Below are 11892 nucleotides of genomic sequence, written 5' to 3' on the forward strand. Positions count from 1 at the left end.
CGACAAATCAGATAGTATAAACGGGGCAAACCTAAGCTACTAGTGCGCTATGCTGATGTGAACAAAGAGATAGGTGAGCGATACTTCCGGCATAATTCAAAAAGGGTCTCGAATAGGGATTGCATCGTAGACTTCCGGTTTGGTAGCGAAGCAGTAATGCGAATCCATCTTTAGCTGGTCCACGCTGTCGCGGGTTTTCCTATACACTGACGGAAATACAATTCATACCTACCCTTGCAGGAGACTGGCCATTTCTCAACGAATCCATTGTAAACACACACGTACACCAAACGTATTCAGCTTTGTTTTCAACCGATTATCTGTATTTTTTCCACTCGAGTTTACTTCCTTACTGCCTTAATAAAAAGAATGTGTTTTCGCGACGAAGACGACGTTCGGCTTACGCCCTCAGGATGCAGGCACCGCCAGCCATCTTGATCTTGTTCTCGGCCTTCCGGGAGAAGAACTTGGCCTTAACGATGATGGGCTGCTTGGGGATGTGTCCCGTGCCGAGCAACTTGAAGTAACCCTGCGAGGGAAATACGGAAACGAATGGACGGGCATTAGTTAGGAAAGTTCAGAGATTTGTTATGATGCATATATGTAGTTGGCATGACATTATTATTCAGAAATGTACAATCAACAGGATTGTTTGCATGAAAAAGTACACTGTATGCATTCTGACCGCCCGTACATCGAAATCATCATTATAGAATGTCATTGCTATTGAAATGATCAAATAGAAGAAAAGAATAACTTACGAATTTAACTAGGTCGACCACTGGCACCTTGGTCTGGTCCTTCTTGCACTCAATGCGCTTGTCCTCACCGACCAGCGACCACAGCTTGGTCAGGTTGATCGTGGGGCAGTACTTGTGGTTGCGGTTCAGATGGAAGTTCCTCATACCGACCTTTCCGAAGTATCCAGGATGGTACTTGTCGAAGTTGATACGATGATGGTGCATACCACCAGCGTTACCGCGACCACCAGGGTGCTTACGGTGCTTGCCTAGAAAGAAGGAAGATGTCCTTTAATCTCACACATAACCTTGATCATTGTGGCAAGGGCGCTTGCTGAGTTTCTTGATTTTGTTGGTCACTGTTTACAAGCACAGTGGCCAACAAACATCCCTAATCTCTAAGCCGGAAACGGAACCGGATTGAAGATCAGAGGCAAGTTTCGAATAAAGCTTGAAGGCACACTCACCATCAATCACTACTGTACTCGGCAAGCGCTCTGTTGTAAACATCCGAACTTACCGATACGACCATGACCGTGGCTGACGTGACCACGTAGCTTCCTGGTCTTCTTTCTCTGGCGTAGATTCTAGAGCAATGCACAGAAGAAATAAAAACGGATTAGTCCTGGAGTCCACACTCCCATAACCACTGTAAACACTGCGCTGCATTTGCTGGTCCGCCTACCCGATACGTCAAGCTCGCATCTCTCTCTCTACACTCGCGACGACGACGTCCCAACACTTCCGAAAAAGTCCCAATTTTCACCCATAATCACCAACGATTCGGCACAAATTCACACTCCCGGCAACCAGCAAACACAGCGCTTCCCGCTCCCACTGGACACAACCGGACACTTACGACCATTGTGGACGAAAGAGGGAAAAACTTTACGCTGCTACCACCGAAATGTGTTCGACAGCAACCAAGTTTACCGGAAAAAGAACGCAAGAGCCGTCCCAGTGACAGCGCGATGACGTTTAGGGTACTGTTTCCGGTGAGGGTGGTGAGTTAGGCGGTGACAGCTGTCTTTTTATGGTGGGCTTGTCGGAATGTGTGATTATTTTGGTGGTGAAATCAGATCGTGAGTCCAGTGAGCTTGAAAAGTAGGTTTCAAATATGATATACACGGAGAAATATATTGACGGTTTTCTTGAGTGATTCCTGGCAGAAACTTTCTTCGGTTTGCTATTTTACCAGGGAGGGTGTATGCACGTCAAACTCGAACAAACTACGCCTACCTAACATGCATCGAGCGGGCCTTCCCAAACAACACAATGCGATTTTGCAGGCCATCCCCATCGGCAACACAGACCGATTTTCAAGCAGGATTCGACCAAGGCCCAGGTCTCGTTGCCAGTCGACACTAACACACTCGCAAAAGATGAGCAGTAAGTAGGCTTGCAGTAGGCCTACCTTGCCGCTTGCGGGTCTCCTGGTTGCTACTGCGTACTGCGATCGAAGAAAAACCGGTTACTTGAGCGATTCAGGCAAGGAATTTCCCATGCATCAAGATAGGCTGAGAAAATTCCTTCTGATCTGCAAACAGCGCTTTAACGCGACGATTTGAATCCGTCGCGGAAATAGAGTTAATAAACTATAGAGGACGAATGATGCTGGTGTCGCCGCCGCAACATCTTTTGCTGGCGGAGATAGGGAGAAATATAAATGTCAAAGCGAATAAGTATGCAGTTTGACAGATAGATACCCGGCATGTTAGGGCTTGTTCACAAATGTCATAACGCTGGAGGGGGTAGGTGGGTGTCCTTCATGGCGTTACAGCCCGAACAAATAAAATTTTTCCCCATATAGATAGTGTTACGAAGGGGTGGGTGGGTGTCAGGAAAGGCCAATTTTGTCTTTATGAAATTTGTGAATGAACCCTTACGGCGGACTGTTCAACCGCCAATTTAAATATAATGGGAATGCAGAACGCTATCGGTGAATGATGCGGCGAACGTGTTCCGCTTTGTTGTTGTTCAGTGTTGTTCAGTACTGCAGCATAATTGTACACATATCACGTACAGTAGAAGAAGTGCAACAGAGATGAGAGTGTTTTTGTTGATTGCGCTTTGATTAGGCAGTTGTCTAGAAAGATGGTGTTTTCTCCATCGTATTAATAGAATTGTAAAAAAAAATAGACCATTCCCGTCGAAAATTTTTAAGTGCTCTACGGCTTTCTGCCAATTTATTGAGCAAACTTTCCCAAACAACCCCCATGTTTTGAAGCCTCTAACTATCCACTTATCCGCGAGCGGTAATGGCGGCGGCGGGCATAACCAACCGGTTCGGATTTTGACGTTTCGTGGGGGAAAGTCAAAACAGTTTCATTCTCCTCCTCACCCCTTCACCCACCGTTCGGTGGCGCCAACCGATTGCGATCCCCAAGAAACGTCAAAATTCGAATCGGTTAGTTGTGCCCGCCGCCGCCATTACCGCTCGCGGATAAGTGGATTGAAAAACAGCAAAAATAAGGCGAAGCTCTATTTTAGACCGCTTTCCTCTTTAGTTTTTATTTTGGTGAAAGTGCGTTTGATCCCGTCCTCCCCCCTCTGACGTTTCTCTTGTGAGGTGAATTTTGCGTCACCTGTTTGGTCGGCTTTTGTTTTTGGCACTTTTTCTTTTGTTTTGCCTTGCGACTGTCATGCGGCGGTATGCCTTGCGAGCGTACGACCGCCGCAGGACTCTAATAAATAAAAGATAAGCGCGACAATATATTCGCACTGTGGTGTGCACTCTGAAATAATAGTAATCCTCAACTGTTTAAAAATTAATCCTTTTTGTCATTTGCAGCGTTTAAACAGACACCAGTTTAAAAAGTATACTGACGCCTAGGGGCAAGACACTGTGCAAACGAGAGCAACTCTGAGGATTTCTGAGTAACTCTTTCTGTCGATGATCGACGAAATTTTTTCAAAGACATCCCCAAAACTGCAATTTTCATTCAGCACACGCAACACTTTGCAGTTTGACATTGGTGCCAGATCACACTTTGGTATAAATGGGAGGAAATCTGAGGAACTGTGAGGAATTCTGAACAACATTTCGAGCACAGATTTTCTCTCGTTAGATCTGTCCTGCCCCTAGACTGACGCCACATATTAATTTATACTAAGCCAGTTTAGGATGAAATTATGTTTTCCAAGAGTTTCAATCAGCCCAGGAACTTCCAGCAGCTTGCGCGCCAAAATAATATTGTCCGCTGTTTGATTTTTTTTTAAAAGTGATCCCTCGATGGTTCTTCAAAGAAAACCGGCCCACGAATGCAAAGGTAAGTGCTGAAATAAATAATTGTTACCGGACGAGAGCAGGTTAGAATGCAATTCATTCTAGGCACTTTCGAGGACACGTTGAGACAATCGGGAAGTTCCGGCAGTGGTGGATACGGTGGACATTACTCCGAGATGGTCCATTCCGATGGTGGCATCTATGATGGATAGCAAGAATCGATTCAGCCACGGGCAAGACGCCCGGATAAAAACTAACCATAGGGTGTTTGGTGAAAACCATTCCTGCACCATACAGTGTACCAGCTACAATAATGTATATTGTAATGAAATGGTTCACTAAAAGCTTCGCACATTGTAGCTACTATACATTTACATTCGATTTTTATGTAACAATATATTATACTGTTTTTCTTACGTTTGAACCATTCACTTTTCCGAAACATTATTTTTTCGTGCATTATTAATTATTTATTCAGTTTTAGATTTTTTCCATGCTTTGTTTTGTTGATGTTTGTGACTTTTTTGATGCAAAGGAAAGGAAAGAAAAAAAGTGAATAAGTTGAAACATCAATTCAGTAACAAATTTTGAAAACGACGTATAATCAATGGTGTAGCATTGATTATACGTCGTTTTCAAAATTTGTTACTGAATTTAAAAGTAAAAAGAAAATCGCGTTAAGTACTGTTCCTTTGAATTCCACTAAGAATCAAAGGAACAGTACTTAACGCGATTTTTTTTTACTTACAGATATTTCCCTAACAAGCCCAGGTCAATCATCATCATTAATTTAAAATCAATAAAAAGTTTTTTTTTTTTTTTGTAAGACACGGACACGTTCAATGCTTCCAGTGAGCTATTTGCTCTTTGAAGGAAGCACGACACTAGACAACGGACTAGCATGCAACGCCCAGTGGCACAGCCGAAAACTTTTCCTGACAGCTGCGGCGGGAATCGAACCCGCGCTCCTTAGCACGATGCGACTAAAGGCTTGGTGACCTTAGCCGCACGACCACGAAGCCACACAATGAAATGTTTAAATAAGTAGTAAACCAGATCTCTTAAGAACTGCAGATCCAAGAGATATGGTGGACTAGGTATGTAGAGTGCGATGAGAGGAATACGATTGACGTACTTTATCGTAGAGCCACGTAGAGCCATCTTTAACATATGGACTGGACTGAATACTGAAATAAATTCTAATATAGGTTCGTCTGTGGGTTCGCTTTTTAACCTAACTTATACTTGAATCGAACTTGACAGTTTTCTCATGAGTTGTTATGTATTTCCCCGTGTATTTCAAACTTCAGTCAAACTGGAGCCTCAATATTGCAATAACAGTTAAGCACGCTGTAATGATATTTATGTACCTCGTCACCCACTTCATGCAACTACATTACTGGTCTAATAATACTTAGCGCGCTCGGCATAGTTCCATCATGCCGCTCAAAGTGTTGCCACAAATAATGCTTAGTTTGCGAAACCCAGTTATCTGGCTGGTGGGGCATGGGAGCCTAAGCTTCAACTGTTAATGCAATCAGAGACTACTCAGACCTCGACTCAGACTTAGACGTGGGCGATCCAATATGAAGGGTTATCCAAAACGCTCTGGAGAATTCCCAAAGCGGATTCTCATAATTCTAGTAAGCCTAAGATGCCATTAACAGGAGGAAAATGACAAGATAATATAACATTATATGGTTTATGTAATGTAAACCAATACAACATAACAAAAGAGAATCCTTCCAAAACCATTTAATGAAATGTATAACCAGTAGTGAAACTACAATTGAAAACAATATATTTACGGTACATTTTATTGTTTGAAACCATATGTGTACCATACAATGTACGGTTTATTAAAACCCACGTATCACCCGAATAAAAAATACAGTAGAAAAACCAAATGTTGTATTGTAACAGTACTATTTAGAACCATATTGTTACAATAAACACCACTGTAAAAATAAAAAATACAAAAACAATAAGATGTAATGTAGACAACTGTATGGTGAATTGTAAATAAGATTTTTACAATATACTATACGGGTTGTTAAGTATCGTAACAATATAAAAAAATATTTTTCTCCATATATATTTTTTTACAAAACCATACATTTTGTTGTAAATGAATTGTTTGAAATACTGATACGTGGGCTTTAAAATACCGTACATAGTATGGTACACGTATGGTTTCAAACAATAAAATGTACCGTAAATATATTGTTTTTAATTGTAATTTCACTACAGGTTATAAATTTAATCATGGTTTTGAAATGGTTCTCTTTTGTTATGTTGTATTGTTTTACATTAGATAAACCATATAATGTTATATTATCTCGTCATGTTCCTTCGATAATGGCAGTTCTAGTCAAACTAACCTAAACTCGTCTAAGTCTGAGTAGCCTCTGATTGCATTAACAGTTGAAGCTTAGGCTCCCATGTCCCACCAGCCAGATAACTGGGTTTTGCAAACTAAGCATTATTTGTGGCAACACTTTGAGCGGCATGATGGAACTATGCCTAGCGCGCTAAGTGTTATTAGACCACTAATGTAGTTGCATGAAGTGGGTGACGAGGTACATAAGTATCATTACAGCGTGCTTAACCGTTATTGCAATATTGAGGCTCCAGTTTGACTGAACTATGAAATATGTACATAACAACTCATGAGAAAACTGTCAAGTTCGATTCAACTATAAGTTTGGTTAAAAAGCGAAGACGAACTTATATCAGAAGTCTTTTCAGTGTTCAGTCCTTATGTTAAAAATGTCAAAGATAAATCGCATTTAATTCGGTTGTTGTACAAGGCAATTTCACATGAGAGAAGAAGAGAAAGAATAGTGTTGAACTCATCCACTGATTTACGGTAATCTAAACTGCGTCTTTCCGGGTTGACCTACATTCGTATTCCTCTCATCGCACTCTACATACCTAGCCCACCATATCTCTTGGATATGTAGTCCTTAGGACACCTGGTTTACCACTTTATTTAAACATTTTATTGACTTTAAATAGATGTTTCAACTTATTCACTTTTTTCTCTTTCATTTCCTTTGCAACAAAAATGTCACGAACATCAACAAAACAAAGCACGGAAAAAATCATAAACTGAATAAATAATTAAAAATGCACAAAAAAAGATTGTTTCGGAATAGTGAATGGTTCAAACGTAAGAAAAACAGTATAATATATTGTTACATAAAGATCGGATGTAAATGTATAGTAGCTACCAATGTGCAAAACTTTTAGCGAACCATTCCATTACAATACACTATATTGTAGCTGGTACACTGTATGGTACAGGAATGGTTTTCACCAAATACCCTATGGTTAGTTTTTATCCGGGCAGTATTTACCTGAGTATTTATAACAATTCATTTACAATATAATGTATGGTTTTGCAAAAAAATATATATGGAGAAAAATATTTTTTTATATTGTTACGATACTTAACCACCCGTATAGTATATTGTAAAATAGCTATTTATGTAACTAGTTGCAAAAAGTTGATTTTTTCAGCACGAGTCGTACATTTATCCAACGAGGCTTGCCGAGTTGGATAAATACGAAGAGTGCTGAAAAATCGAGTTTTGCAACGAGTTCCATACAAAATTTTATGCAATGATTTTTTTTCATTATACAACTCATTTGAGTTGTATAATGTTCATAATGCAACTCAAATGAGTTGCATAATTAACATTATGCAACTATTTTTCATTATGCAACTCATTTCAGTTGCATAATGAACCGGTACGGAAAAATAGGTCATTATGATACTGAAATGAGTAGTATAAAATAGAAATTATATTACTGAATTGCATAAATCTTATTTACAATTTACTGTATTGGGTTCTACATTACATTTTATTGTTTTTGTATTTTTATTTTTACAGTGGTGTCTATTGTAAAAAATATGGTTTTAAATAGTACTGTTACAATACAACGTTCGGTTTTTCCACTGTATTTTTTATTCGGGCGGAAACGTTCGATTTCGATGCTGAGTAAGTGGAGCCCGGACGAGGCGGAAACAAATTCCGGGCAACTCAGAAGCACTGCAGGATGCCGGTGTAAATAAACGAGCAACACAACGAGAACGGCCGTGTTGGTGAAGGAAGATCACCGAGACCAAGCACGATCCACCGATGAAAAATGGCCGAGAAGATAATATTTGTATTTACCAGTTTGTATTTCCCCTAATCGAATAAAATCTCGCCTAATTTTTTATTCTTTGTATGTTTTTATTATGATGAAAAAAACAACAAAACCATTTCTGGAGCTCGATTTGAATAGGTCGTATGTGCTTTTGTCGATTAAAAATTTGATCAGTTGGATTCGCTCATAATAGCGAAAACCGTTGAAATTGAGCAAAGTTGATACAAACAGCAGATCCCTCACAAAACAGGCTTTCTGTTCCATCATTGAAAGTTTGCAAAATATCTGCCATATTGCTACAATGACTAAAATAAACTGATCGAATTTTATATCGACAAAAGCACATATGACCTATTCAAATCGAGCTCCAGATTTAAACAAATTATTTTTAAATCCAGTTTAAACTAGCCTTCAGTAACAAATTTTGAAAACGACGTATAATCAATGCTACATCATTGATTATACGTCGTTTTCAAAATTTATTACTGCCTTAATATTTGCAACTTATACTGGAATTCGTTTATATCAAAGTTATACTAGGCCAGTATAGGGTGCGTATAAACCAAGCTTGGGGTCAACCAGGAGAAATGAATTTAGTGTGGGATTTATACTATTTAGTTTAGTTTTTTTTCTGAGTGTGCGGACATTGCAGGCCAAATATTTCAATAGGTCCTATCTACATTTGAGAGGCTCTCTTTGTTCACTTTCTCTTTCAATTATTGCAATGTAATGGTACACTTTTCAACTATTTTTGCAGTACAAATCAAAAGACGATTGTTTTGACCATCGTTCAATGTAAGGAGACAATCATACTACAAATAAACAGCTGAGATATTAACGAAAGAGAGGGAAATCAAAGAGAGCCTCTCTTCTGCAGATTGGACCTTTAGACATGTTTGGCATGATTGATTATATCCGAGAAGAATTATTTACCGTCGATTAGAACGTGGTCGATTTGGTTTTCTGTTTGATGGCCGGTGATCTCCAGGTGGCTTTGTGGATATCTTTGCGGGGGAAGAAAGTGCTTCGGACTACCATACCACGGGAGGCTGCAAAGTTTACGCATCGCTGGCCGTTATCATTCGATACGGCGTGCAGGCTGTTTCGCCCGATTACCGGTCTGTAAATATAGCGCATTAAGTTCACCACTGGACTATCGCACTAGTTTTCACGAGTGCGAAAACGCTAATAAAAGTGCGCGATTGCATCAAATCAACTCGGTGTCTTCAGAGCACTTGTTCACCATGGATTGAAGAAATAGTGCGCCGAAGACATCAACCTGATTTGATGCAAACGCGCACTTTTATTTACGTTTTTGCACTTATGAAGTCGCAGTTCGCAGTCCAGTGGTGAACTAAATGCGGTATACATTTCCGACCTTTAGACAAATAGAGTTAATAAACTATAGAGGACGAATGTCGCTGGCGTCAATAGAAATACACTAGAACTTCAATGGCGCTGTAGTCACTTTTCATATTCAATTATATTAATTGTATATTGATTGTTTGTAAGTGTCCATCGTGTAGAGGATCTCTTGTTTTGGTAAACAAAATTTATTTGACACTTCTAGTACCGGTATTGACGCTGTAAGGGCGTGGCAAACTAGATGTTAGTCACACGAACAGTCGCGACATTGGACTTCTGTGGCTAGTTATTCTAATCTGGCGTCGCTGCCGAAACATCTCTTGCTGGCGGAGATACACGAAAAATAATTTAATTATTTTATTTATGAGTATTGATTAATCATTTTCATTAGGAATGCCCTAATTGCTTCTATAATTCGCCATTGTTCATTCAACAAAACCTTCGAGTTTGGCGGAATGGCGGAATAAAATGCATAAAAGTGCTTGTAGATCACGGTAAGTGTTGTAACTACATCATTTTAATTTGTAACTTAATCATTTTTATATCAATCTCGATTTCAACCAGGATTTCAACAGAGTGAATTATACATTGGTCACAACGTCGGCAGGCTACCTCACTGCTTCTCGACACTCCGGCTAACGGAGACAATGCCGGAACGGAGATACGGCTGGCACCATCGCTCCTCGACATCCCGGTTACCTGAAGATTCTGTCTCCCACTTGCTCGCTACCGGAACGGAGATTCCAATTGGTACCGTCACTCCTCGACATCCCGGCTACCCAAGCGGCTACCTGAAGGTGCTGTCTCCCGCTTGCTCCCTACCGGAACGGAGATTCCGGCTGGCTCCGCTGCTTGTCGACGCTCCGGCTGCTGCCGGCATTAATGAGTGTTCATGATTTCGTGTTTATATAATGTAGTGATGTTGTGTTTAATGAACAAATAAATGAAGTTTATCGTTATCAAAACATTATTTTTAAAAATTTTAGAAAAAGGCAAAATTTTTAGAATCTGCAATCAAAATATGCGCGTAATACATTTTATTATTGCGAATCTTTTCTGAAATCCGCATACCGGCCAACAACTTGTGCGCCGACAGCCCATGCGCCGGGTTGTGCGCCATACAAAATGTAAATAAACAAGTGTCAAAATGGTTCGCGCCAAGAGCTCTATCTCTCTTAGGGTTCTGTTCCATTTTTTGTCTAAAACATTGAACATTCTTATGTCTGGAAATAATGTACAACAAAGATAATAATTGACGGTAGCAACGCTTTATCTTCATTAAGAGCACCTTTAACGGTGCGCTTCTATACCCCGTTTGGCAGCCCTCCATCATTGCAGCAAACTTTACCGGTCGCTGCTAGATGCGCTCGCAAAATAGTAGCGCTATGGGTGGGTGACCAAATATAGTAGCGGGACAGTTGCGCTGCCAAAAATGCTATGGGAATATGACAGCCCTCCCGATACGAATCAGGGTGACTAATTTGATTGCTACCGGTGTGGAAAAGGTTGGCCAAGTCAAAATGGTAGCGCTGCGTGGGTTGCTCGAATAGTAGCCGCCGTTAAGGTTGCTCTAAACCACTGATTAATAGTGATTTGGCTAGTGATAAACTTGGCGCATAGCCAACACAAGTTTACAAAATAAAACGAAAGTCGTGAACTTCTGTCAACGACCAAAATTTTTGAAGCACAATTTAGTGCTGATTTCGAAACCGACCTTCAAAAAAATTAAAGTAGAACAGTTTTTGAGTTTTACCTCAATATCGAGTTTTGTAACTTTTCAAAATATGTATTGTCTATCCAGTTGGAATCAAGACCGACATTCAATCAAACATTGCAATTTTCTTGGTCCACAAGTGTCGCAACTGTTTCGCATCTAGTGCGCTGTGTTGCTGACAACAACGGGAAGGATGCGCACTACATTTGACATGATTAAAAAACGTCGCGAGTTGGGTCGCGTCGCGACTTGATTGTGCGAAGTCCGGTTTGGTGGCGGCCCGACAATAATTTACTAAAATTAAAATATATTGCGATTTGTTCAACCAATTTTAAATCTTTTTCCATAAATTAAAAGCTGAATACAATACCATTCGATCATCTGAATACAGGTTTTGCGTCAGATTGATGAAATTCAAGATATTGGCGAGTTTTGGGGACGATCTTCTTAAATTTTAGCTAAATTCCCAAAATTTTTTGAAGAAATGTATTTTTTTCAATAAGAAAAAAACAACTTAAAAATTCTTTCTCGACGTTTATTTGACATATCATATGTAGGCGAGTTACAGTAAAAATTTCAGCTCAATCGGAGCATTGATTACGAAGAATGAGATGTTTGAAGTGAGCGACTTTGCTTTAAAATAGAACAAAAATCGATTTCAAATCATCAACGTTGTATGGGAAGTCGAAAAA

General features: G+C 39.9%; 3 protein-coding genes across 4 annotated transcripts in view; 1 reads left to right on the plus strand and 2 right to left on the minus strand.

Annotated features, from left to right (window-relative positions):
- Nucleotides 1-11892, minus strand: part of LOC109424709 (sphingolipid delta(4)-desaturase DES1) — a 429300-nt gene that overhangs the window by 337033 nt on the left and 80375 nt on the right. The gene's annotated exons all lie outside the window — the stretch shown is intronic.
- LOC134284301 (calcium/manganese antiporter SLC30A10-like) overlaps nucleotides 1-11892 on the plus strand; it is a 365099-nt gene that overhangs the window by 69287 nt on the left and 283920 nt on the right. The window lies entirely within an intron of this gene.
- LOC109424715 (large ribosomal subunit protein uL15) lies at nucleotides 296-1708 on the minus strand. Its single transcript, XM_019699873.3, has 4 exons — nucleotides 1600-1708; nucleotides 1261-1327; nucleotides 762-1009; nucleotides 296-529 (listed from the first exon to the last, which is right to left on the minus strand). Exons 1-4 carry the CDS (start codon nucleotides 1603-1605, stop codon nucleotides 401-403), a joined length of 450 nt encoding a protein of 149 aa, XP_019555418.1. The 5' UTR covers nucleotides 1606-1708; the 3' UTR covers nucleotides 296-400.

This window comes from Aedes albopictus, chromosome 3 (assembly GCF_035046485.1).
Source record: "Aedes albopictus strain Foshan chromosome 3, AalbF5, whole genome shotgun sequence".
In the NCBI taxonomy this organism is placed as follows: domain Eukaryota; kingdom Metazoa; phylum Arthropoda; class Insecta; order Diptera; family Culicidae; genus Aedes; species Aedes albopictus.

What these genes read in the sequence shown, in the direction of transcription:
- LOC109424715 (XM_019699873.3), bottom strand. An exon ending in CCACGGTCATGGTCGTATCG is followed by an intron (nt 1,010 to 1,260) that starts GTAAGTTCGGAT and finishes CCTTCTTTCTAG; the next exon opens with GCAAGCACCGTAAGCACCCT. An exon ending in TGGTCGACCTAGTTAAATTC is followed by an intron (nt 530 to 761) that starts GTAAGTTATTCT and finishes TTTCCCTCGCAG; the next exon opens with GGTTACTTCAAGTTGCTCGG.